The following is a 27883-nucleotide window of genomic DNA, read 5'->3' as shown; positions in this document are numbered from 1 at the left end:
AGCATTTAGAAAGGTGAGGTAGGAGGATTGCCACTATTTCCAGGACAACTCTGGTTACACAGTGAGTTCCAGGGCAGCCAGGAAGAAAGAAAAAGAAAAGTGGGGGGGGGGTAGAGGGAGGTAAATGACGGTGCTTTGGAATAAACACAAAAACATCTACATTCAAGTACCAAAGATGTGACGAGGCTGGAGAGATGGCTCATCAGTAGGGGGACTTGCTGTTCTTCCAGAGGACCAGAGTTTGGTTCCCAGTACCTATGTATGTCAGGAGGTTCACGACTATAGCCGGAGCTTTTCTGTCCTGCCCGCCAGCCCCGCAGCTGCTTATGAAATAATCACTCAGAGGCTTAATAATAATTGCAATTGCTTGGCCAATGGCTCAGGCTTAATACTGACTAGCTCTTACATATAAATTAACCCATTTCTAATAATCTGTGTATCGACACGTTGGCTTTGTGGCGTTACCTGTTCTCTGGTACACACTTGTGCCAAATCTTTAAAAAAGCCGGGTATGGTGGTGCATGACTTTAATTCGAGTACTAGGGAGACAGAAGCAGATGGGTCACTGTGAGTTCCATGCCAGCCTGGTCTATATAGCAAGTTCCAGGCCAGTCAGGTCTTGTCTCAAAAACAAAAACAAAAACAAAAAAACCCCAAAAAAACCGAAAACCAAAAATGAGTTTCCACTGGTAATTTGTCCATGCTCCTGTAAACAGCACATTACAAAACAGCAGAGAAGCCACCAAAGAAGCAGGGGAATGTCTTGAGAGGAGTGGGAGAGGGGGACAGGATGGTAAAGGGCAACAAGGGGCAAAACAACCAAAAGCGTTTATGAAACTGCAAAGAGTAATCTTTGAAAAAAATTCTACATTCAGGGCAGCAAGATGGCTCCAGGGGTAAAGACACTTGCTTCCAAGTCTGAGGACTTGAGTTCCATTCCTGGGACGCACATGGTAGGAAATTGTTCTCTGACCTCCACATGGTGTCATGGGACTCACTCGTGTGTGCAAATACACACACACACACACACACACACACACACACACACACACACACTGAATAAAAAGTAATAAAAATCTGCTTGGGCTGGAGAGACGTTTCACAGGACGTCCTGACCCCCAGGACCCATCCCCAGGACCTTCCGTGTCATACTGTCTCGGCCCGTCCCATCTGTCCCTCCTTCCTTTGTGTCCCCCCCCTTTAAGCAGAAGATAAACAGATGACCCCAGAAGACAAGTACAAACTGAGGTATAGCCAGAAGTGTTAGTTACACTGTACATCAAGAATTATTTGATGACAAACAATGTAGTCTGTTTTAAGGAAGGTCTTAAAAGTCAATGGCCTCACAGTATTTGAAATGTGAGATAACAAGGCTGCAAGAATTTTAGACTCTGCATTTCCTGACTTAAGAAGATCTCCATGGCATTTACTGTTTATCATGCCTGTTAGTACTTCTGTATGTACCTGGGTCTAACAAATATCTGTTACTTAGGAAAAAGAGGAGTGCCTAAAGGCTTAGAAGATCATATTTCGAATTTGGAACACATCTAAAATCTTGTTCAGAGAGAGATTTCAGCAAGTAAGGTCACTACCACCAGGCCTCATGACCTGAGTTCCATCCTGGAATCCACACGGTAGGAGAACTGACTCCCTCAAGTTGTCCTCTGACCTCTATACACTGTCTGTAGAACTGTCCACTCTCCCCCATAAATACAATGTAACAAAAAAAAAAATGTATTGTTCAGGCTCCCAAAGAGTCAAGGAAACAGCTAAGTCAGATTGCTTTGTATCTAGATGTGTGAATTTGTCATTAACAACTCAGAGGATCCTTTTCTATGAACTAAAAACTCTTGACTCAGGCAGTAAAAAACAAAATCCTGAAACCTATCCTTCACGAGGACATTTAAGACCTGAGGCTACATTGTAGAATTGAGATCTGCCCTAGTTTCACAAAACACACATAAAGCACTAGGCTGGAGCGTCTTCAATCAAGCCAAGCAGCGTATGGTGGTGTGTCAGTACACAGAATGCATTAAGTATTCCTAGAGCTAGGCCACACAGTCTACAGTCTAACAGACTGACAAAACAGAAAGACAAAACAAGGTGTAGGTTAGACAGGAAGGCAGGGGGCAGAAGGGGTGAGAAGTTTTGACACATAAAGTTGAAAGGGAAAGGAACTCACATGGGTGTATGGAAACAACCAGATTGGAGGAGGAAGGCACACTGGATAACTCGAGAAATTTCTGCAACGAGGACTGTCAAACTACACTGACTAAAACCCAGGTTCTCCTCCAACTTAAGACTCAATACCGGAGAGAAAGGAACGGTGGGATGGCCGCCCGATGGGGGCAGTGGGTGTGGTGAGATGGTTAAAGGCGGTGCGGGGAGTAAAGCAGGCAAAAGTGGCCTTGAAAGTGTGCGGACGGGAGAGGGCGTGGGGTAAGTGTGGATATCGGAGGAGGGGGGGGAACACGGCCGTGGGCTCGCCGGCTCTCGCAGGGGCTGCGCGGTGCGGCGGGGTTGCCGGCCACCCCGGCGCGGATAGGGTTAAGCGTCCGCGGCAGAGGGCAGAGCCCGGTTGCCAGGGAAACGGCTCCGCCAGTTCCGGCGGCGCGGGCGCGTACCACTGCGCAGGGGAGCCGGCGCGGAGGACGCGGAGGGCGCAGCGCGGCCGGCAGACTCCTGGGGCGCGGGCCCGCTCACCCCGGCGACTTCGGTGCTTTCCGCTGCCCGCGGCCGGAAGCCGGACCCGCCCGGCCTCGGCGGGGGAAGAGGGGCGCACGACGGCCTCGGAGTCCCCCCCGCGCGGCGGCCGAGTGGCGGGCAGCCCGGGCTGGGCGGTTTGACCGCGGACGGCAGACAAAGGCAGCAGGAAGCCGTCCGTAGCCCGAGCGCCCGGCCCGGGCCTCGCCGGCGCGCGCAGCAGCGACGCGGCCGGGGCGGGATGCCGCAGGGCGCGGGGCGGCGGCGGCGCGCGGGCGCGGACGCGGCGCCGCCCCGGCCGGGATGTGAGGCCCGAGCGGCCCGCGGGGGCGGGAAGGGAGGCAGGAAGGAAGCGCCGCTCGGACGCGCCGGAGGAGGAGGGGCGGCGGCCGGCGGAAGGCGGGGAGGGGCGGCCGTTGGCCCGCGGCGGCCCCGCTCTCGGCGCCTCCCGGGCGGCGGCGGCGGCGGCAGCGGCGGCTGCGGCGGCTGCGGCGCCCGCGCCTCCTGCACCCGGCGCTACGGCGTAGCGGCGGAGGAAGATGGAGACCCACATCTCGTGCCTGTTCCCGGAGCTGCTGGCCATGATCTTCGGCTACCTGGACGTCCGAGACAAGGGTCGCGCGGCGCAGGTGTGCACGGCCTGGCGGGACGCCGCCTACCACAAGTCGGTGTGGCGGGGCGTGGAGGCCAAGCTGCACCTGCGCCGGGCGAACCCGTCGCTGTTCCCCAGCCTGCAGGCCCGGGGCATCCGCCGCGTGCAGATCCTCAGCCTCCGCCGCAGCCTCAGCTACGTGATCCAGGGCATGGCGAACATCGAGAGCCTCAACCTCAGCGGCTGCTACAACCTCACCGACAACGGCCTGGGCCACGCGTTCGTGCAGGAGATCGGCTCGCTGCGCGCTCTCAACTTGAGCCTCTGCAAGCAGATCACCGACAGCAGCCTGGGCCGCATCGCCCAGTACCTCAAGGGCCTGGAGGTGCTGGAGCTGGGGGGCTGCAGCAACATCACCAACACCGGCCTCCTGCTCATCGCCTGGGGGCTGCAGCGCCTCAAGAGCCTTAACCTCCGCAGCTGCCGCCACCTCTCGGACGTGGGCATCGGGCACCTGGCCGGCATGACGCGGAGTGCCGCCGAGGGCTGCCTGGGCCTGGAGCAGCTCACGCTGCAGGACTGCCAGAAACTCACGGATCTTTCTCTGAAGCACATCTCGCGAGGGCTGACGGGCCTCCGGCTCCTCAACCTCAGCTTCTGTGGCGGCATCTCGGACGCGGGCCTTCTCCACCTGTCGCACATGGGCAGCCTGCGCAGCCTCAACCTGCGCTCCTGCGACAACATCAGCGACACGGGCATCATGCACCTGGCCATGGGCAGCCTGCGCCTCTCCGGCCTGGATGTGTCCTTTTGTGACAAGGTGGGAGACCAGAGTCTGGCTTACATAGCCCAGGGACTGGACGGCCTCAAGTCCCTCTCCCTCTGCTCTTGCCACATCAGTGACGACGGCATCAACCGCATGGTGCGGCAGATGCACGGGCTGCGCACGCTCAACATCGGACAGTGTGTGCGCATCACGGACAAGGGGCTGGAGCTGATCGCTGAGCACCTGAGCCAGCTCACGGGCATAGACCTGTACGGCTGCACCAGGATCACCAAGCGCGGCCTGGAGCGCATCACGCAGCTGCCCTGCCTCAAGGTACTTAACCTGGGACTCTGGCAGATGACGGACAGTGAGAAGGTCAGGTGAGGGCGGCAGTTCCAGTGTCCCCTGCCCCGCCCTGTTCCTCCCACGACCGCCACTGTTCCCGCACACTCACGCGCGCACTTACACGTTCATGGCAGTGGCCGCGATGGGGCCGTGACGCGAAGCCCGGGCTCTTTTCTCCGAGTCCGGCGCCCCTCCCCACTGCGTCTGGGGTTCTTCTGCTCCCTCTACCCACTCTTCCTCTCCTCCTTTCCCAGTGGGTGGAGAGATGGACGCTGCTGCTGCTTCTCTGCCCACTCTTCTGCAGGGTATGGAGACTGATTCAGCCACCGCCAACTGTATCCCGGGGCACTGCATTTGGAAATGGGGTGGGGGTGGGGAGGGACTCGGCGTTTCACCCCCCCCCCCCAGGAGTTGAGGAAAGATGTCTGCCTTCACTTACACTTTATTTGGATACTGTGATCTGGTTTTTATTTCGAAATGTGTAGAAAGCAAGCCCGACTCCAACAGCCTTTTTTTCACCCACTTTGTAAACCAGTCTCTTCTCATCACTGCCCCTTCGGTACTCTGCCACTCACTTCGTTTCTGTCTGCTTTCCTTTTAGTTTTCAAAGAAATCTGAAGTCATTGTCCCCCCCCTTTTTTTTTCTGCTGAGTATATTCTATATATATATAATATATATATTATATATATATGTCTGGCTACCTCGTTTTAGTTTACTTTTTTCTTTTAAACCCTGGAATTCTACAAGAGAGATATTTTGAGACTGAAACATTTTTGTGCCTAAACTGGAAAGATGCCCACTGGGTTTGTGTGTCTTTTTTGTTTTGGCTTCTTCCCAACCTCCATCTACCCAGTGTGCCCCACTTCCGCATCCTGGCTGTGACTTTCCTTTTTTCCCTTGTCTATTTGGGCTTTGAAGACCCAACCATGTTTCTAAATCTTGATTTAATTTATAGCACAAATGTATGGGAGAAATGAGAGCAGAACTGCCTTTTTGTTCGCCGGAGATGCAGATTGAGTCTTGAAGAGGAGTATTATATATGCAAATTATGCCCCACCCCAACCCTCTTCCAAGTTTTCCCACAAAAAGGTTACATAGTGAGGCTTCCTGTCTGGAGTAGAGCTCAGCGTTGGCCTGCCGAGAACCTGGGGCTGCAATGTGAAAGGGGGGAGACTGAACTCCACGTCTCATCTGTGTTCTGTTCATAAAAGGGGAGCTTGTGGGTCTGAAAGCTTTTGTTCTGAATGGAGGAATAGATGGCTTTATTTTGGTGGGGGGTTGGGGCTGTGGCTTAAAAAAAAAAAAAAAACGCTTTTGAGTAGGATGTATATTTTTGTTGGATATTTTGTTTGTTTATTTTTTTAGAGTCCTCCACAGCAACATGAGAGACCATGGAGAAACCCAGAGACCTTTATCAATTAATTGTACTGTTTGTGAATTTGTATAAATGATAACAAAGATCCTCTTAAAACGTTTATATTCTTACAGTAAAAGGTTAAACTGATATTTATATAATAAAAGAGGAAATATGAAGTATGTTTTTGAAAAAAAAAAGCACAAAATTCCCCCTTGTATCTGTGAATTATTTTTAAGGCATTGTGTGTTGGGTATATGCTAACGTGGGAGGTGTTACATGTACACCCTAAAGGGAAGTACGGTCTAGAGTTCAGTTTGTTCATGTGGGATAAGTTCAGGGTTGAGAATTTCTTCTGTGTAAGATTAACCACTGACATCCAAATGTTCTGTTTCTAGAAATGTGACTAGACTGGAGATTTCTATAATTTTTGGTTTTAAATTGTCAACATAGAAAATGAACAAAATGAAACTTTTTTTTTTTTTTTTTAAAGAAACCAGACTCGGAAGAGTCAGTTTCCTAGAGTGGCCAGTTTCTTTTTATGGGGTTGGGAGAGTGATTGTGGAAGGGAGATCCAGGGGTAATCCTGAAGAAATGGGTCCTAACGAGCTCTGGAAGTGGGCAAGTGGGATGGGTGTCTTACCCTGAGAGCACAGTGTAAGGGGTGGAGGAGCCCAGCCATTGTTCAGGGCAAGTTGAAAGCGCTCTCAATCCATCCGGCTGGCCCAGCCATGCGTGCTGCTGTGTGTGTGCAGGTCCAGCGGAAAGGGGGCAGCACTGCTCCTCTTTAACATTCCCCTCCAGGCCTGGCTGCATGCAGCCACTTTCCTGGGGGGTAGGGAACTGGGCCAGAAGTTCTGGCAAATTTGCATCTGAAGCCATTCTGGTGCCCAGGCTGGCCACACAACCCCTGGTGAGGGTCTAGGCTGAATTCAGGGTGGATAAATAAATACCAACCATTTTAGCACAGTTCCCCAAAGTCAGTAGTATGACATCGGTTGGCTGGGGACAGAGACCCGTGAATGCTCAAACAGTAGAGTGGTTTATAGGTGGACTTTGTTTCAGAGGTCACTTTCTCAACTTTCCTAGATCAGCCATCTTTCCAGACAGAGGCCTAGAACCTAGGTTGCTGTGGCCTGCAGTGCTCTTACAAAATTTCCAAGCACTAAGCTCGAACATAGCACAAAAGCTGCATTGTTCCCTCTCTGGAGTCACCAAAATGGGGTCTAAGTGAGTGACATCAGATCTGTCTTCCCTTTCTTTAGGGAGGGTCAAGATTTCCCTTAATACTATTGCCTAAAGGCAAAACAACAACAACAACAAAAATGTATGACCCCCCCCCCCAGTGAGAAATGGTCTGAATTAGACCTGCTCCCTAGAGTCAACCCAGCCCCCAGGGCTCCACAGTCATAGCCTCCTGGCCTGTTTTTCAGTCAGTAAGAACTGGAAGCCTCCTAAGTCACACCATGCTAACATTCTCATCTAATGTACAAAATAATTCCACTACTAAGACTTTGGAACATTTTCTGTTTCCTGTTTAATGTGAGTTTGAGAGGATGGAGAGATGGCGCAGTGGTTAAGAGCACCCAAGTTCAGTTTCCAGCATCCATATCCCAGCCCCTAACCTCCTGTAACTCCATCTCCAGGGAGATTAATACCTCTGGCCTCTGGGCACCAGTACTTGTGTGCACAGACACAGATATGTAAGTTTAAAATAATAACGATTTAAAGGTTGGTAAATTAGCATTTGACAGTTAAGGTCATGTATCTGCTGCCCATGGCCTGAACGAGGCAAACATCCGGAGCTTCTCTGGAAAGCAAGGACCAAATGCTCATGTCTCACCCTTTTTGAATGGAAAAAAGATACATGTTGGGAATCCATGTGGTACTTTTAAATTTTAATCCTTCAAGCAACCTACTGAAACATCTCCCTGTTTACAGGGGGCGAGTAAGCTGCCTTAACATTGCCTAACCAGTGGAGGAGCCACGATTTGAACTAGTCCCCTTCTAAGGAAGATCTAGTATCTGATTCAACCTTGGTTTCCTGTGAGATGACCCTCAAGTGAGTGGGAGCTGGCTGTACTCCGTGTGGATAAGCCTGAGCCATAGACGCTGCTTCAAAGAGGAAGGGTACAGGGTTGATCCTCTCCTACATGGCAGAAGAGAGGCGGCTGTAGATCAGTGGTAAAGCACCTGTCTACACCAGGCCCTGGGTTGATCCCCAGCACTGCTAAATAACAAAAACAGGTAAAGAGAGTGAGTTCCTATACATTTTGTGAGTGGCACAAAAACTAAAGGGTACTTTGGATCAGTTTTTTAGGAAACAGAAAAGCCATGGCTCAAGGATTTGGTGAAACTCAAGAACTGAAAAGGCTGGATGGACATGGTAGCTCATGCCTATAACCCCAACAGTGGCTAAGGCAGAAGGATCGCTTTAAGTTCAAGGCCAGTTGTGAATTCCAGGTCAGTCAGGGTTACAGAGCTAAACCTTGGCTCACAGGAAAAAGAAAAAAGTCCCTGGGGTAGGTCATCGGGAGGTCATCGCCTTATCAACAGTAGCCTTCTCCATGAGTGTTTGTAATTGCAACTTTAAATGGGGGTTCGGACAGCTTCTACAGTGCTGTAGGGCTACAGTGGACCTCTGGCTACAAGCTAGGTGGTGGTGTAAATTCTCCCTCTTGCTGAATTCCTCAGGCATTGCTGGCAGGAGAAGGGGAAGTCTGCTTGATTTAACTCTGCCTGTGGTACTGCAAGAATACTGCCCACCTCACACTTAAGCTGGTGCCAGGACCCTTAAAGAGAAAACAGATTTTTTAAAAGGAAAATTCGAATCTATAATAAACATCTAAAAAAGTACATGTTCCTTTCATTGTAGTTTCCTTCTTAAGGCTGTGGGGGCTCGGGATGCCTCTTGCTTGGTGAAGTACTTGCCTAGCTCACATGAAGCCCTTCATTCCCCAACACCACATAAGCAGATGTGGTAGAGTACTCGGCTAATCCCAGTACTAGGAAGAACAGAACTTCAAGGTCATTCTTGGCTTGTTGGAAGCCAGCCTGAGCTCCATGAGAAACTATCCCACCTCACCCTAACCCCCCAGAAGAAGGGCATGTGGTCTGTCTCCCAAACCCTGGGGCTTCCCTGGAAGGGTGTTGATCTTGAGTTACATCCTTCATGGAGAACATTTGAAATTGGAGTCTCCCTCCCTCCCTGCCCTCCCCCTCCCCTCCCTCCCTCACTCCCTCCCTTTCTCTTTCTTTCTTAATTTAAATTTAGTTTTCTGTGTGAGGCTGTTGGGCCCCTGGAACTGGAGTTATACAGTTGTGAGCTGCCATGTGGGTGTTGTGAATTGAACCTTGGTCCTCTGGAAGAGCAGCCAGTGAGTGCTCTTAATTGCTGAGCCATTTCTCCAACCCCTCTCTTTTTGTGTGTTTTAAGGCAAGGTCTCCCAATGTAGTCCTGGCTAGCCTGGAACTCAAAATGTCTGGGTTAGCATTGAACCTGAACAGCTACCCTCCTGCCTCGGCCTCCCTAGTGTTGAGATTACAGACATAAACCACCAAGCCTAGCTTTGAACTCAGGTTTTCAAAAGCAAAGGAGAAAGTTGTAGCCTCAGGAAACAAGAGCCTGTTCATTAAGAGAGAAGGTCTGCAGAACAAAACCAAGACCTTATACAGCTGGCAACTGCCTTCCCAGCTCTGAAAGGAAAAGTCCTAGCTGCTGGTCCTCAGAGACAGGGAGGAGCTAGAGAAGTCATGCTGGGACCCTCCCTCTTCCCCACAGCAAACATCACCCCTTTAAAAAGCTAATCCTATCCCTTTAGTTGAAGGAAAGGCCTGCATTTTGTGCCATGACCAACCCCAGAGGAAGGTGTGAGGTTTTTGAATGAAACCAGCACCGGGTTAGAAACCAGCTACGTTCAAACCTGAGCTCAGGGCCACACAGGTCATTTTTGTCAATGTACTCATTCCAACACTAAGTGTATTTTTTAAAGCAAATGTCACAAAGTAGGTAAGAACTCTGGGTTTAAATCGGTATCGACTATTCATAAATATTTGGTTTTTCGAGACAGGGTTTCTCTGTGTAGCTTTGGAGCCTATCCTGGCACTCGCTCTGGAGACCAGGCTGGCCTCTAACTCACAGAGATCTGCCTGCCTCTGCCTCCCGAGTGCTGGGATTAAAAGTGTGTGCCATCAACGCCCCGAGACTATTCATAATTTATGGCTGGAGGGAGGTAAATACACAGCAGGCGGGTGTGTGTGTGTGTGTGTGTGTGTGTGTCTCAGGCTCTTGGGTACAAACATGTTTCTGTTCACTGAGATGTGCTGGAAACCTTCACAAATGACCAGTTTCAGCCTCTTCCTCTTTCCCAGGGATTGCTTGGATCTTGCCTGGTGGGGCTGTTGTTAGCAACCCAGCAGGCGTGGTACTCTGCAAAGATGGACAGGGAGGTGACCTGCCACGGTGATTCTGCACCTGAGGGGGCCACTCAACCCTAGTGCCAAGGAAACCGTGTGATTTCCAGTATCCTGGCTGCTGTAAGTTAGCTCCCAAAGTGTACTCACTTTCTCCAAACAAGGAAAGAATGTTTTCCTTTAGGTCTTGTTTTGCCCTCTGAGACAGGGTCTCACTCTGTAGCTCAGAGTGACCTGGATGGAATTCACTATGTGGCCCAGGCCGGCTTCAAACCTTCCTGGGATTATAACATGAACCACCATGCTCTGCATGGGCATAAGTTCTTATTATCTCACTACTCTTCTGCTTTTAATTGTTTAAGGAACAAACACCACATGTCTTAAAAAAAAAAAAAAAAAAAAAAAGCACTCTGAACGGGTGAACGGGGCCAAGGGCTCAGCTCAGTGATTGTGTACACGCCTAGCGTGCTTGAGGTCTTGAGTTCCTTTTCCAGCATTAAGTGAGAAAACAACTTACTAAGATTCTTGTATCTGTGACACTGGAAAATAAAGATGAGATCTGGTCTGTGGTGGCAGGAGAGGCATAGCAGCTCAATGAAACAGTATCACAAGGACCGGGGTGGCATGGTGAAGAGCTTGGCCAACAGCAGGCAGATGGGTTTTATATGGGGAAGAATTTTGATATGGTCAATAAGATGTTATGTAGGTGACAAGAGAGTTCTGCCTCCGTGTGGAACCTGGTACAGATTGTAACAAGCACACAGGAGGCCAATATGCGGCGGGTACTTAAGAAACCGCAGGGCATCACTTTGACCTCCTCAGAAAGGTCCTGCAGCGAAGCATCTTGGGAATACAAACACTAAAACCTCAGAATGCCCAAGGTTGTCCCTTTGTTTGATATGAATTACACTGTGCAAACTTAGATATGTTTTATGAACACGGAAGCTGAGAAGCGTTCAGGTTGCTAAATAGCTTACAGGGTGCTGAAGAAGCCAGTGGAGTTGGGTGTGCTGCCCACTATTCCCAGGGACCTGAGCCAGGTCCCACAGAGTTCCAAGTCATGTGGAGTCCAAATGCCGGAAGCCTGTGTTTGACAGCCTCAGAGCTAAGAATGTTGACACATCTGGCTTGTTATGCGCACATGCTTGCAGCCATCATAACTCAGGGTCCAGCTGTGGAACTCTGGCTATTCTTGTTCAAGGGTGAAAAGGCTCAACTCCACAGATATTTTCCTTATACCTCTCTATGGTCTACAAAGAGTAAAGGACTCTCATTTGTTACTATCAATCACCAGCTGGGCAGTGGGCAGTGGTGATGCACACCTTTAGTCCCAGCACTGAGGAGCCAGAGGCAAGAGAATCTCTGTGAGTTCAAGGCCAGCCTGGTCTATAGAGTTAAGTTCCTGGACATCAAGGGCGATCACACAGAGAAACCCTGTCTCAAGACAAACAAACAAAAATGTTATCTCATGCAGCCCAGACTATCCTCAAACTCATTTTATAGCCACAGCTGCTTTTGAATTCCAAGCAGTGGGATTACAAGTGTGCACACCTCACCTAGCTAAACTAGGCACTTCTGGAAGGACCAGGCATGCCATACATACTACCTGTCTGTAATGGCCACTCATGTCATGAACCCAGGATACTGCAATTGGAAGGCAAGGAAATAGTTCTTTAAGACCCAGTTACTATGCCTTAAGCAGGATGGGGTTATTCAGCATTGGCTTGGGAAACCGTTATTTCCTCATTTGAAAAATGGCACAAAATATTTACTACAAAGGCTAGCGATAATGTGTCTCCTGAAGAAATCTCTCCCCAAACTACCACTATTTACATATACATCTGTTTCTATTTTCCAGTCCAGGGCAAGGCTTTCTGAGACATGGTCTCTCATGATATATATCAAACAAACAAATAAACCCCCCACTTTAGACCTGATATTTCTTAGACTCTGGGAGAAAGTTACAGAGGCTAGAACTGAGCAGACAGATAAAGGGAGTTAATAGTTAAACCATTGGGCAAGCATGGTGGTGCACACCTTTAATCCCAGCACTGGCAGACGCAAGTGGATCTCTGAGTTCAAGGCCAGCCTGGTCTGCATAGTGAGTACCAGGCTAGCTAAGGCTACATAGTGGGACCCTGTCTTCAAACAAAGAAATGAGACAAATAATTCTTGTATTCTTAGATGAAAGACAGCTAGCCACAGCCTCCCATTTGACCTTCAGGATTTATTTTATTTTATTTATTTATTATGTATACAACATTCTGCTTCCATGTATATCTGCACACTAGAAAAGGGCACCAGCTCTCATAACGGATGGCTGTGAGCCACCATGTGGTTGCTGGGAATTGAACTCAGGTCCTCTGGAAGAGCAGTCAGTGCTCTTAATCTCTGAGCCATCTCTCCAGCCCCCGACTTTCAGGATTTTAAACCTCATTGCTTGGGACTACCTAGCCTCCAACAAGGTTGGCAACATTATGACTTAAACAGGCACAAAAATGACAAGTGTAGCTTTCCTACTCTATCTCAAGTGCACAGTTCAGCCAGCTTCAGGCATCTGTCAAAGCCAGGCTGTCTCACCCCTGTGCTCCATCAGGTTCATAGCTGGCCACCGCAGGGGCGGAGAGGGCTGTCAATCAAACTTCCAGAGCCCAGACTAGAAAGGGGAGTCCCCCCACCCCCCATGCTGACGTCTGTGCACTCAACACACATATCTTGTCGCTGTGTGTCAGATGGCAATAGCCAGAACCAGGCTACCCCCCAGGAGGGCAGCTAGCCCATCTTTTCCCTACACAGAAGATCCTGTTTGTCCAAAGAACCAAAAGGAATTACAGAAATGCATTAGCACTAAGATGAGAACTGTGTTGCCAATGATAACCATACACGAATCGTCAACACATGGCTTCGTTGTTGCTTGCTCTATAAATAAAGTCATGGTTTATTAGAAGACAGACAACAAGCACATTACTAACTACTCCTCAGCAGAGTGCCTGCTTAGTATTCACAAAGCCCGTGGTGTGCAAGCCTATAACCCCAGCATTCAGGAGGTAGAGGCAGGAGAAGCTGGTTCAAGGTACAGATGAAGTTCAAGGCCAGCCTGGGGTAAATATAACCCTATCTCAGCACAAAGAAAAAAAAAGGGAGGCATAGAAAACATTCCGTGTTTGTGTCCTGTTCTGTGTGACGCTCTTTGTTTTCCTAAAAAACAGGGCCATGTACACAGAATTCACCTTTCCCCGCTGTTACGAAGTCATGAACTGTGTGCAAACAGTTTCGGAGGTGGCAGAGAGGCAAACGTGTTTTCCCATGTTCTTACTTTATTAAAATGGTTTTGGACTCACTATAAAGCAGTAAAATAAAGTGTAGTTGACAGTTTGTTCTCTGGTGAAGATAGAAAGCAGAAGTCATCCCCCAAGTTTGCAATTACTGCCGCTCGTCAGCAGGTGGCAGCATTGTCTATGAGTTGGTGGCTGCTTAGCAAGAAAAACAGCCCTCCTGTCTAACAAATCCTCACTTCCCCACTCCTAAGAATTTTTTCAGGATCTGAGAGAGTTGGCAACTGGAACATCATTTCCTTCAAAAACTAGGTCTAGCTTTTAAAGAATTTACACAGAAGACTACTGGAGGTGGTCCTGATGCTGAACTCAAGTTGTGAGCAGCAAGCACCTTTTTCCCCACTGAGCCATCTCACCAGCCCAAGACTGGATTTTAAAGGACCAGTGAGGTGACTCCCAGGAGCTGTTGCCTGGCACTTTGTCTTTGAAGCGTGACTGTTTCATGCAGGCCCCTCAGTTCCAACAGCTCTGTTTTTGGTGGCCCTTGGGGGTGGGGTGGGGGTGGGAAAATATCAACTTCTGATTCCTCAAGACTTGTCAGCCTCACAAACTGTCAAGAGATCTATGTTTGTGAAGTTTGGCAAATGGGCACTAATGTTACAATCATATGCTAAGATAGAGCTAGCATCCAGTAATTGTCAAAGAAAACAAATTGTGAGTTTAAATTTTAGTTTTGATTCTTTTCTGTCATCAAAAGGAATGCAGTACGTTCACTGCCCAAATGAAGACATCTTTGTAAAAATCTAAAGGGGGTCTGTGAAACAAGACCCCTGTGAGTCCTAACAAAGAGGAAAGTTTTCTTGCATGATGTACATCCAGAATGTAGACAGATAAAGAAAGGTGGCTGAAGGCAAACACGAGCTGCCGAGCCACCGTGGCCAGATCCCACGGCATGCCACAGTGAAGGGCAGGCTGAGGGTGGAGAGGGCGGTCCTGTCCTCTTGACACTTTGAGGTCAGGGAACAGAGCGTGGGTCTGGGGCAGCTGATGGTGCTGAGGGATGAAGCAGTGGAGACGGCTACCTGACTGTGAGCCTGTGGTGAGCCCCGATTATTAGCTCACTAGTACAGAGCTCATTTTTTTTGTTCGAGGGTGAACAAGACAGACTTGTAGCACCCAGGGCTTAAGCATGGGGCACAATTACTATTCCCAGAACCACAAGAAACTTCTTAGAAAATCGGAAAATTTCCCGGGGGCACTTCATGGAAGCCATCTGCCTCTGAATGACTGTGGAAAACAGCAACAGATTCGGAAAGAACCATCCCAGTAAAGGAGGAGTCTGCAGAAGAGAAAGAGTTGTCCCCACACCACTGGGAGGACAAGCAGGCAAGCAGGCTGAGGAGGCTGGTGACAGCCTGGGCACACAGAGGGAAGGTGGCTTTGATATGTAACCTCTGACAACTGCACTCATGGCCTAGTGTAGGGTTTACTTTTATTTATTCCACACCCCCCCCCCCGACCCTCCCGTGTGTGTGTGTGTGTGTGTGTGTGTGTGTGTGTGTGTGTGTATGTGAGTGAGTGTGTGTGTGTGTGTGTGTGTATGTGAGTGAGTGTGAGTGTGTGTGTGTGTATGTGAGTGTGTGTGAGTGTGTGTGTGTGTATGTGTGTGTGTGTATGTGAGTGTGTGTGTGTGTATGTGAGTGAGTGTGTGTGTGTGTGTGTATGTGAGTGAGTGTGTGTGTGTGTGTGTGTGTGTGTGTGTGTTTTCTAGTGTAGGTTTTAAAGAACAGAGTTTTTCTGTGACTTTCACTTGAGGCAGAAATACTCATTAATATGGATTGAGCCTTCAGACCTTGACGTGATAGTACTTCATCCAGAGCCCCACAGCTGGTATTCCAAGGGCCTGCATGCAGCAGCAATGTCAGCACTGCTTTAATGCAGACAGGGAGAAGCCAGGAGCTTCCAGGGAAGTAGACAGCATCAGTCTCCTCATGGGCCCTCCAGGAGGCAGTTGGCTCCCACAGCCAGAAATTTCCCTCCTACCCTTCCCTCGGGCTTCTTGAGCCACTTCTTCAATGAAGGTGCAGCAGGCAGGGCTCTGGTGAGCCCACCATGACAAAAGCTTATATTTTAGATGACTTTCCCCAGACACTCACCCAAAGGATCCCACAATTCTAATAGCAGGACCACATGCTCTCTATCCCCCCGACCCCGTTCTCTAATCCCCCAGTACCTCCCTCAAACAGAGTCCATTGCCCTAAAAAGGGATCTAGCATGGGCCTTTCTTAATTTTTCCTTGTGCACTGTGGACTGTCACGGCAGAGATCTCCAGGTGAGGTGGATATAACGGTAAGCCAGCACCAGGCGCTACCTTGCACATTCTTGACACCACTTCCCCGCCCATTAGCCCCAGCAGCTTTGCTCATCTCACTCCCTCACTGCCAGGACCAAGAGAGAAATCAAGGTACTTGCAAGCAGGTCACTGCAAGCTCCTTCCCACCCTTCTACAGGCCTGCAGCGGGCTGCTACCGCTAATCTGCCCCTCGTTTGCTGCTCAGCAGCTTTTGTCCTCTAAGCCCCTGATAATGGTTTTACTAAAATCCCCTTTTGATGGAAAAAGTCCCAGCTGGACATTGCAGGACCCAGCATAATGTCCAAGTCTGCAGGCCCCTCTGCCTACCCCACAAAGGCCTCTAATCAAGTGGAAAATGTGCTGGAGGCCAGAGGTTTGGGGCTGCAATTATTTTTTAAGGGATTACTAGAGAAGAATAGAGGCAGCCGGGGCCTCCCCCACCTGCTTTCCACCCGGTACTGCTTCAGACACACCGAGTCCTGGCATGGCCCTGTTCTCAGAGACCAAAGCCTCGCTTTCCCCTTTTCCTATGGAGGGGCAGCCACCACTGAACACCATTGTTGCAGAAAGAGAGAGTTTGGGTACAACTTGCAAGTCCTATTTTGACCTCCTTTAAGATCTCATGTATAAAGCCACCGTCAAACAGGATCCCGAGTGCGGGGCGTGAACCCATTCATTAACCTCTAACCCCAGCTCTGTGTGCACAGGGAGAGTTCGCCCAGTGCCCATGCACTGCCAGGGTCTGGAGCACTCATGGGGCTTCCCAAGCTTTGGAGGGCAAAAGGTCATGTTCCCACCTTGCCTGTTACCCTCCTTCACCCGCACACACTGACCCTCCCTCAAGGCCAAGCAAATAAATATCCATGGCGCTCCAATGCTTGATGTCAGGGTAATTCATGAGTAAGACCCGGAATGTCAGTCACTGAGTACTACTGTCTCTGAGAATGCACGCCCCCAAGGGAGTTTATATCTTACAGGACCTTCTCCGGTGTCATTTATACATGAGAAATCATTGAGCACACATTATCGGCAAATTGGTGACAAGTCACAGCCTGCCCTAGAGTCTCTGTCTTTCTTACCATCCTAGATAGGTCTTGTCCTTCTAACCCTAGCTGTTGCTGATAAATGCAAAACTGATTACAGGTTTCTAACCCCATGTTGGATGATGAAGGAGTAGACTCTGAAGCTTAAAGGTCAGCATGTTTTCTACATTGAATGTTGAGCTGAGTGGCAACTCCCAGGTCCTTTCTCCAAACCTTTGATCAGAAACAAAACAATTATTGACTTAAAAAAAAAAAAACATACAAACTTCACTTGTTTTCATCAATGAATGTCTTATTGGCCAGCTGCGGGTGGCGCCACACACCTGTAATCCTAGCAATTGAGTAGAGGCAGGTGTATTGACCTGAGTTTGAGGACAGACTATTCTATAAAGTGAGTTCCAGGACAGCCAGGGCAATGTCTCGATAGCAACAACAAAAAGTGATCAAAACAGACTGTCATTAGATTTTGGTTTCGGTGCTGGGTGTGGAATTCAGGGCCTTGTGCATCTGAGGCCGTGTGCTCTCCTGCTGAACTATGTCCTGGTTTTATGTCAACTTGATATAGGCTATAGTCATCTGACAAGAGGGAACCTCAATAGAAAAAAAATGCCTCCATAAGCCTGTAGGGCATTTTCTTAACTAGCAATTGATGGGGGAGGGCCCATTCCATTATTGGTTGCTGCCATCCCTGGGCTGGTGGTCCCGGGTTCTGTAAGAAAACAGGCTGAAGCCTGGAGTCAGTTAAAAGGTACGAAGGCTGGGGAGATGGCTCCACTCAAGAATATCTGCGGCTCGGGCAGAAGGCTGGAGTTTGGTCCCCAGCACCCGTGTCAGGTGGCTCTTGCCCCCCTGTGACCCCAGATCCAGAGGCTCCAATGCCCTTCCTCTGGCTTCTGTGTTCACATTCCTAGGTGAATTCACATCCATATAAATAAACAATAAAATGAATCTTAGAGGAAAGGTCTGGAGCGATCCCTGCTTCTTGATTACCCCGGCACCACACAGTGGTGTCAGAAATCAGACCACACCGAGTGAATCAGGTTTTCACAATTAACAATGAACAGCTCTTGTCACTTATAAACAGGAACACCCGCGCCCCTCCCCAACCTCCACCTAATGGTAGAAGGCTCCACTTGTGACTGACACTTGTCCCAGTGCTGACTGGAGCAGTGAGTGCTGGGGTAGTAAGGTAATCCAAGAAGCTCTTTAAAAACAAAGTGGTTTTATTAAAAATTGTGTATGTGGCCAGTCGTTGGTAGCACATGCCTTTAATCCCAGCATTCGGGAGGCAGAGGCAGGCAGATCTCTGTGAGTTTGAGGCCAGCCTGGACTATAGGGCGAGTTCCAGGACAGGCTCTAAATCAATACAGGGAAATTCTGTCTCAAACAAAACAAAACAAAAACAAAAAGAAAGAAAGATAGAAAGGAAGGAAGGAAGAAAGCAGGCTGTGCAAGCCATGAGGAGCAAGCTGGTAAACAGCACCCATCCATGGCCTCTGCATCAGCTCCTGTCTCTAGATTTCTGCCCTGCCTGAGTTCCTGTCTTGACTTCCTTTGATGATGAACAGTGATGTAGAAGTATAAGTTGAGTAAACCTTTTCCTCCCCAAGTTGCTTTGGTCATGGTGTTTCGTCATAGCAACAGTAATCTGAACTAAGACATTGTAAGCCTGGAGCAGACTCTAAAAGCCACCTCCTTAAATAAGGGCAGTGCTGTTGAATCGCCTCTGTCTTTTGCAGAGGTGGATTGTCTCAATATGACTTTGGATGAAGATGAGCCACCTCAAAAAGAAGATGTGAAATGTTCATGAGTGTAATGGGTAGTTTTAAGTACTAACCTGACACAATTTGGAACTACCTGGGAAGAGAGTCTCTGTGAAGAATTGTCTATCAGATTGTCTTGACTACATTAATTGATGTAGGAGGAACCAGCCCACTGCAGACAGCATCATTCCCTAGATTTGGGTACTGGTCTGTATTGAGAGTAAAGAAAACAGGCTGTGTACTAAGCACATACTTCTCAGTGCTTTTGACTGATTTGATGTGGCTAGTTGTCTTAAGTCCCTGACTTCCCTGCTATGACAGACTGAGCTAAAAATCAACATCTTCTCCCCAAAGTTACTTTAAAATTTTTTTTTTCAAGACAGGTTTTCTCTGTGTAGCTTTGTAGTCCAGGCTGGCCTCGAACTCACAGAGATCTGCCTGCCTCTGCCTACTGAGTGCTGTTCGAGACAGGGTTTCTCTGTGTAGCTTTGCAGCCTATCCTGGCACTCGCTCTGGAGACCAGGCTGGCCTGGAACTCACAGAGATTCGCCTGCCTCTGCCTCCCGAGTGCTGTGATTAAAGGTGTGCACCACCAAAGCACGGCCACTTTGTATTTTTTTATTTACTCATCTTTGTTAATGTGCATGTGTGTGTCCTCAGAGGCCATAGGATTCCCTGCTACCCTACATGGATGTTGGGGACTGAACTTGGGTACTCTGGAAGAGCAGGCAGTGCTCTTAACCACTGAGACATCTCTCCAGCCCCAAACACTAATGTTTCAAAATGACATTTTAGGTAGGGGGTTGAGGTAGAGTGGTTAAGAGCACTTCCTTTTCTTCCAGAGGACCCAGGTTGGAGTCCCAGCACCCATATGGCAGCCCAACTACCTGAAACTCCAATACCAGTGGGTCAGGTGCTCTCTTTTGGCACCAAGCATATACATGGTGCACAGGCATACATGTACACAAAACACCCATACACATTCTTTAAAAAAAAAAATGTTACTTTTGGGTTGGCAAGATGGTTGAGCAGGTAAAGGCACTTGCTACTAGGCATGGTGACCTGAATCTCACCCCTGGCACCCACATGGTAGAAGGAGAGAGACCCAACTACTGCCAACTGTCCTCTGATCTCCAATGCACACCACGGTACACTCATGTTTACATCAATCAATGTAATGATTAAAAAAATAACTTCCTACCGACCCCAGTTTGGGAAAGAGGGAAATGGTACTTGGAAACACTGATTTTTTTTTCCCTTAGTTCTGGGCATCAAACCTGCGTCTCATGCATTGGAGGCAACACTGATGCCACATCTGAGCTGCACCCCCAGTCCGGCAAACACTAACTTGATACAATAGTGGCAACAATGTATCTAGGGGATAGGGGCTTTGCCATGGGTGACAAATGGACTAAACCAGCTCAGGCAATGTATCTCTTCAGATGGACAGTGGAAGTCTGGTGATGCTGAGGCTGGCTTCCTCAGGTACAGAGCCATGGCTGCTCTGCAGAGTCTGACACGCCCAGCAGGGCTGCCCCTTCATTACTAAGCATGCCGGTATTCTTTTTTTTTTTTTTTAAGATTTTATTTATTAATTATGTATACAACATTCTGCCTCCATGTATATCTGCACACCAGAAAAGGGCACCAGATCTCATAACGGATGGTTGTGAGCCACCATGTGGTTGCTGGGAATTGAACTCAGGACCTCTGGAAGAGCAGTCAGTGCTCTTAACCTCTGAGCCATCTCTCCAGCCCGAATGCCGGTATTCTTTACCAGCTAGCTATTCAAAATGCTGACGTTTATGAATAACTTTTAAAAATTACATTTTAGGGTTTCTGTTGCTGTGAAGAGACATCATGACCAAGGCAGCGCTTACAAAGGAAAACCTTTAATTGAGGGTGGCTCACAGTTTCAGAGGTTCAGTCCACTGTCATCATGGTGGGGCATGGTACCATGCAGGCAGACACGGTGCTGGAGAAGCAGCTGAGAGTTCTCCATCTTGATCCACAGGCAGCAGAAGTGAACTGTCCCACACTGGCCATAGCTTGAACATATATGAGATCTCAAAGCCTGCCCCGACAGTGACACACTTCCTCCAACAAGGCCACACCTCCCAACAGTGCCACTCCCTATGGGTCAAGCATTCAAACATGTGAGTCTATGGGGGTCATAGCTGTTCAAACCACCATGGTGTAGATTCAAGGCTACCTTTCACTTAGTATTTGGCTGCAATTACAGGTGAGTGAACTCCCAAGAACTTCAGAAAAGTGCCTCCTGCTCTCTGCTGCGAGCCAAGTTTGTCTTCTGCTATCAGAGAGACTGGGGCTATACTGGGAACTGCTCCAGGGCTGTGCTCTGATCTGGATACTTGGTGCCGCAACCCCCACCCCCCCATACATGCCCCTGTGTTTTTGTTTATTTGGCTTTGTTTGTTTCTTTTTTTTTTTGGTGGGGGGGCTGCTTGTATTTGAGGTTCTGAGGCAGGAAAGAGACAGCTATTGGTGGACAGAGGCAGAAGTGTCAATAGGCACACCCCATAGCATGCTAATGCTTCTCTTACTTCCTTTAACAGTAGCTTCAATGAAACAACAAACACGGGAGACTGGGGTCCTCACCAGGCTCCAGTGGATAATTTCAAACTCAAGTTCACCCAGATGGCCCTACCTAGACTTATGTGTGCGAGAGCGCTCGAGTAACACTCTCTCCCTCTCTCTCTTGTGTTGATAGCAGTGCACCAGATTAAAGGGTGTGTGTGTGTGTGTGTGTGTGTGTGTGTGTGTGTGTGTGTGTAAGTGACCAGAAGGCATTATATGTAGGAAACTGTCAAGAAACAAATTTAATAAAGGTGTTTTTTTTTGTTGTTGTTGTTGTTGTTTTTAAAGATACTGGAGAGAGAGGGACTAAACAAACACACCGTGCCTCTCCACCTCATCACTGGTCCTGCTAGGTTATTTTGGCACACCTGGCCTCTTCAAGAGGTTACCAGCTGGAAAGCTTTGGAGGCTGTGCTACCACAGGTCCTGGGTGTCAGTGGAGCTTTGTTCCAAGTGATTTTATTTCATTTTCGAGAAGAAAAGGCAAAGCTGTAGCTCTCGCCTGCTGCTCAGGGCCGCTTAGTTAGAAACAGAGAGATCTGCTGGGCTGCATGAAAGCCACGCATTCATTTTCTTAGGTGCCTCTGGACGCTGACACACACTGAGCACACAGGGAAGCTCTTGCAGCTTCGTCCACGGACAGGACCTTTCTGCCGAGGGTCTTGCCACAGGGAACAACCTGCACGCCACACTGTGATGGCTCTCTAGAAACCAAGCACAGACAGTTCCCTGGAGCTCACATCAGCTTCCAGCTGACATACATGTAAAGCAAATGCACCCCTCCACCCCTCATGTGCTAATCTCCCACTGAGAAACTGCCTCTTAAGAATTTGAGGGCAGTCTGCTCTACTTAGCAAGTTCCAGGCCAGCCAAGGCAACATAGTGAGACCCTGTCTCATTAAAACAAAACAACCCGCCTTCGAGAGTGCCTGCACCATCAGATGTAGATCACAACACACAGCACGGGCAGAAGGCAATGTGCCTGGCCCAGAGAGGACTGACTGGAGCCCAGGGGCCCTCTCGGGCCCCTGATGGGCACTTTCGAGGGTGGCATCAGCTGGAAGCTCTGGATTGGCCCTGACAGATGAGGAGCAGCACCTCCCAAGTGGCACTATACTGGTGTCCTCTCTCTTGCCATTAAGACCTACTCTGAGTGGTAGAGACACAGGGCAGATGTGCACGATCTCTTTTGTTCAATTCTTAGCAGCATTTTGAGATTTCAAAGCTAAATAAAGAAACCCCAGTGAGCAGAGGATGACACTACAGGAGATCTTTATTTTCATTTTCAACGAGGCTTTTTTTTTTCCCCCTCCCTTGGGGCTTTATCTGTCCATATATGTCCATACAAAAACATTATTCTTAGAGTCCAGTCTGTCCACATGTGTTTGCACAGACTTTTAAAGGCAAGCAGGGATACTCTGGAGATACACTGACGGCACATTTAGGTCTTTCCCAACTAGTTTAGGAGCGACTTGTTTATTCACTACTGGCCAAAAGAACTTTGGAAACACACTACTGAGTTATAAAAAGAGAAGAAATTCTCCTGGCTTTTCCAGTGTATTCCTACAAAACCTTCCCCCATAACCGGGCGAGAACTGTCTTATAACTGTTATGTTAAATAACCTCCAAAACACCCCGGCCTGAGCCTAGGCGGGGTTTCCAGGCAGGGCAAGGCAGGCTTCTGCTGACAGAGCTCTGGCAGGGCCATCTCCCCAAAGCTTCCTGCTTCCACCCAATTGTTCACGCAGGCACCAGGCAGGACCTCAAAGCTTTGTGTGGCGTTATGCTTTGTTTTTGAATCTCTGATGCTTTGGGAGCAGCTCTGAAAACTCCTTCAGCGTCTTAGCTGGGTGGCTGTGTTCTCTGTTCCCACATCCTCAGGACCTGTTCTGACATCAGCTTTTTTTTTTTTTTTAAGATTTTATTTATTTATTATGTATACAACATTCTGCTTCCATGTATATCTGCACACTAGACGAGGGCACCAGGTCTCATAACGGATGGTTGTGAACCACCATGTGGTTGCTGGGAATTGAACTCAGGACCTCTGGAAGAGCAGTCAGTGCTCTTAACCTCTGAGTCATCTCTCCAGCCCCTGACACCAGCTTTAACTTAGCACAGATTCTCCTCTGATCCACTGCTTTGCTAGGTGAGGTCTTTGAGTGACCCACATGAGAATCACCTACGTACTTGCCAGACGTGCATGGGGCACAGGGTTCACCACCCACTTATTCCTAGACATTACTTATTAAAAATGTAGTTGGATCACACGGCTAGCCTGCCTTAGAACTTCCATTTGCTGCCCGTTCATAAAGAGCAAAGTCCTAGGCCTTCATGACGGAGCTCCAAGCCTCCAGTGCACCAGAAACTACTGCCAGGTGCTAGCCTCCTAAATTCCGGCCTCTCACCAGGTCCCAAGCTCCTTCTCTCTCTCTCTCTCTCTCTCTCTCTCTCTCTCTCTCTCTCTCTCTCTCTCTCTCTCTCACACACACACACACACACACAAGTGCACATGTGTAAAAGCCAGAGGTTGACATTAATGTCTTCCTCTTACTCTTATATTGAGACAGGGTCTCATTATGCAGACCAGGCTGGCATCAAACTCACAGACATCCTCCTGCCTCAGTTTCCCAAGTGCTGAGGTTGAAGGCATGTCCACCACAACCTTATTTTTAAATTAATTGCTTATTTAATTTTGACATAAGATCTCTCACCAAGCTCACCGTGGCACCTGGACTGGCTGGCCAGCAAGCCTCCAGGATCTCCCTGCCTCTGCCTGCAGTGCTGGGGTACAGAGCAGGCTGCTGCACCCATCTTTCCTTACTTGGGTGCCAGCAGCCATAATTCAGGCCCTCCTGTTTGTATAGGAAGCGCTGTATCACTGACTCATCTTCCAGCCTCATGATGGGTATTTTGAAAAGACAAGTATCTTGCTCTAATGAAACCCAAATCAGTAGGCCCTCGTCTGATTCAGGTATTGGAGAACTCCCAGACAGAGGGAGGACCTGCCTTTGTGTCCCAGAATTGCTATTAGAAGGTTCTGGAACTATTACTTCAATATTTCTTTCTATTATTATTATTATTATTATTATTATTATTATTATTATTATTTGGCTTTTCAAGACAGGGTTTCCCAGTAGCTGTGGAGTCTTGGAACTCACTCTGTAGACCAGGCTGGCCTTGAACTAATAAAGATCCATCTGTCTCTGCTTCCCAAATGCTAGGATTAAAGGTGTATGCCACCACTCACTGCCTGGCTTCTTTTTATTATTTTTAATTACACATATTTGCGTGTGCCTGTGGGTAGGTATGTGTGTGTGTGAGTGCAGGTGCCTGAGGATGCCAGAGGTGTCGGATACCCCTGGAGCTGGAGTTACAAGCGGTCATGAGATGCTTGAAGTGGGTGCTGGGAACTAAACTTGGGTCTCTCTGCAAGAGCAGCAAGTGCTTTTAGCCCACGAACCATCTCTCCAGCCCCTGAATCTATTTTCTTAAGTGAAGTGTGCTAGTGAACAGTTCAGTCCAGATCTCTGGGTCTATACACCCAACCACTAGACATTTCCACTCACGGATTCCAGGCATCTCAATCCAACACATGCCCATTAAATATTTTTCCTTCCAAACCTTCACTCACCTGAATTTATAGTCTGCATAGAAGGCATTCCCCGGCTGGCTAAATCTGGGGTTTATGTATGACCCTTGCATCAGATCCAACCTTAAAGGATTTATCCAAAGTCAATATCACCCACCAGAGACAAACTCCTAGCACACACTCTTCAGGGGACACACTTAAACCACAGCACAGAGTTTCCCAAGCCTGCCACACATGACACCATGTAATGGAAACTGTATTTACAGCTGCTTCGCCATACAATTTTGAAAACAAAAGATTATTAGAATCAGAAATATTAATGATTCAAATATTGATTAAGGAAAAATAGTTTTGACTGCTATATATAGGAATTTTGTTTTATTTTTATATGAGACAGGGTCTCATGTAGCCTAGGCTAGCCTTGAACTCACTATGTAGCTAAGGGTGACCCTGATCCTCTTGTCTCTACTGCCCAAGTGTTAGGGTTACAGGTGGGCACCATTGTACCCAGCCCCACTGGAATTTTCAAATATAGTTTCAAATATGAGAGGGGGCAGGGAGAGAGAGAGAGAGAGAGAGAGAGAGAGAGAGAGAGAGAGAGAGAGAGACGTGATCTATGTGTACATGTGCAGGAATCTATGTACACCAAGTCAGAGAGGACACTGAGTGTCCTGTCCTGTATATCCCTCTCCACCTTATTCTCTTGAGACAAGGTCTCTGACTGAATCTGGAGAGGGAGGCTGACAGCTGCAAGTCCCAGAAATCCTCCACAGTGATAGCACTGGGGTAACATGCACATGTATCTTGTGTCACTGGGGTGACATATGTGTAACCATCTAGCTTTTCATTTAGGTGTTAGGATCTGAACTCAAGTCCTCATTATTATTATTATTATTATTATTATTATTATTTTTATTTTTTTTTTTTTTTGGTTTTCCAAGACAGGGTTTCTCTGTGGCTTTGGAGCCTGTCCTGAAACTAGCTCTTGTAGACCAGGCTGGTCTCGAACTCACAGAGATCAGCCTGTCTCTGTCTCCCAAGTGCTGGGATTAAAGGCGTGCGCCACCAACGCCCGGCTCAAGTCCTCATTATTACACAGCAAGTGTAATAAGTCATCTCTCCACTCCTCATGTTTTCTTTATCCTGGTGAGACAAGGTCTCACTAGAGGTCCCTGACTGGCTAGACTAGGCTGGTCTTGAACTTGCAAAGATCCACCTGTCTCTACCTCCTGAGTGCTGGGATTAAAGGTGTGAACCATGACCTCTGGCTAGATATATTTTCTTTAACAACAACAACAACAACTCAACTCATCTTGTGTGTTTGTATGTATGCGGGAATGGGTACCACCAAATATGTGTGGAAGCCAGAAGATGACTTGTAGGATTAATTCTCTGTATAGGTTTCAGAGATCAAATTCAGGTCATCAGGTTTGGTGGCAAGTGCCTTGACCTGCTTAGGATCTCTCAGACCCCAGCTCCTATGTTTTCTCAAAAGAACTATTATAGCTCATGCCTTTAATCCCAGCATTCTGGAGGCAGAGGCAGGCGGATCTCTTGATTTGAAGCCAGCATGGTCTACAAAGTGAATTCCAGGACAGCCAGAACTGTTAGAGAAACGCTGTCTTGAAAAATCAAATATATATTTCGGAACAAGCCCCGGAATGTCCCCTTTCAGTCACTTATCCCTTGGCTGCCTCCTCGTTCCATGGTAAGGGGCTGCAAACACTATAAGCAGCTTCTCATACCTGCCCTGCTCCCACTGCCAAAGACATAACCTACCCTCGGCATATCCACTTTGGACCCAATTCCCATGAGTGTTCTTTTCTAAGGTAAGGACGTAATTCTATCATCTCCTTGGTCTCAGTTCTCCAATGGTTTCTTCTTGCTTACAAGTTACAACCGGAATTGTAGTGTGCACTCAGAGGTCTTCACTATCTTTCACTTCACAACTTCTTGGCCTCTACTGGATGTTTGGCAACAAAGAGCTCCACAACTATGTGTCCTTCAGCGTGCCACGCCCTTTCAAAAATGTGGCAGGACTCTGTGCTTGATGGTCCAGTGGGAGGACTTCGTGATGTACCCTGAGAGTTATGTGTTAAGGTCAATGAGACTCATTTGGTAATCCAAAGGCCTACTGTATAACAAGCAGTGTTTTGATTCGGTCAAAATATTCTTGTGGGTCTAGGGTCCATAAAATACCTGCCACATTAGCATAAGAGCCTGAGTTTAGACCCCCAAAACCCACGTAAAAGGAAAAAAAAAAAGCTGGGCTCAGCATAGGAGAAAGAAAGGCAGGGGGGACCCTAAAGTTTCCAGTTCACTTAAAGACCAGAAGACCAAAAGTGGGGAGTGTCTAACTCTGGCCTCGACATTTATATACACACACGTACATATACACAGACCACACACAAACACAAACCAATAAGCAAAAGCTCCTCTGTTTGGAGAGGCGTACTCTTTGTATTGACACAGACCTGAATCAGATGGCAAAGGTTCAGAAGGGGACTTTAGCACAGAGAAATGTCCTGCATTGATTGTAATGGGTGACTTTACAAGGGATGCAGTGGGCTGAATATAATTTGTCTCCTATAAACTCACATTGAAATATGATCCCTGATGTGACTGTTGAGAGGTGGTGGGGTCTCTGGATGTTTGGATCAGGAAGACACTACCTTAGGAAGCAATGAAAGCCAGTCCCACAGGACTAACTGCCACAGAAGTGACTTCCTGAAGGACTCACAGGAGCAGGGGGCAGATCCGGGCTACTCAGCACACCAGGCTCCACCGATTCTCCCACGAGGAGGACAGAGCCCTTAGCAATGACTAACAGTGAGGCAGGGACAGTCTTACAGCAGTAACCTTACCAGCAAAAACAAACCTATTAACATCTCAGCGTTGAAAAAAAAAAACCTCAGCATTGACTCAAAAGTCACTCTGGGAACTCCCCTGTCCCAAAGTAATTGTGCATGTGGAGGCCAGAGGTCAATGGAGGTGTCTAAACTGCTCTCCTTGTTAGTTTTTAAATGGGGTCTTTCAATGAAACTGGAACTCACTGATTGGCTAGAATGGCTAGCAGGGATCCACA

The 27883-nt window shown here is 48.2% G+C and overlaps 2 protein-coding genes across 3 annotated transcripts; both read left to right on the top strand.

Moving 5' to 3' along the window:
• Positions 1-2342: 2342 nt before the first annotated feature.
• LOC113837054 (myristoylated alanine-rich C-kinase substrate-like) lies at positions 2343-3230 on the top strand. Its single transcript, XM_027429378.1, has 2 exons — positions 2343-2811; positions 2860-3230. Exons 1-2 carry the CDS (start codon positions 2343-2345, stop codon positions 3228-3230), a joined length of 840 nt encoding a protein of 279 aa, XP_027285179.1.
• On the top strand, positions 3156-8619 carry Fbxl14 (F-box and leucine rich repeat protein 14). 2 transcript variants are annotated; one of them, XR_004770984.1, is made up of 3 exons: positions 3156-4394; positions 7703-8224; positions 8456-8619. XR_004770984.1 is itself a non-coding variant. In XM_027429277.2 (1 exon), the coding sequence occupies exon 1, from the start codon at positions 3243-3245 to the stop codon at positions 4443-4445; it is 1203 nt and encodes a 400-aa protein (XP_027285078.1). In that variant the 5' UTR covers positions 3157-3242; the 3' UTR covers positions 4446-5972. The 2 variants fall into 2 exon arrangements, 1 of the variants encoding a protein (XP_027285078.1); XM_027429277.2 differs by lacking the exons at positions 7703-8224; positions 8456-8619 and having other exon boundaries at positions 3157-5972.
• Positions 8620-27883: the final 19264 nt, after the last annotated feature.

The sequence above is a fragment of the Cricetulus griseus genome, chromosome 8 (assembly GCF_003668045.3).
Source record: "Cricetulus griseus strain 17A/GY chromosome 8, alternate assembly CriGri-PICRH-1.0, whole genome shotgun sequence".
In the NCBI taxonomy this organism is placed as follows: domain Eukaryota; kingdom Metazoa; phylum Chordata; class Mammalia; order Rodentia; family Cricetidae; genus Cricetulus; species Cricetulus griseus.
The sequence above is the reverse complement of the archived record's forward strand: the minus strand, read 5'-3'. Positions and strand labels throughout refer to the sequence as shown.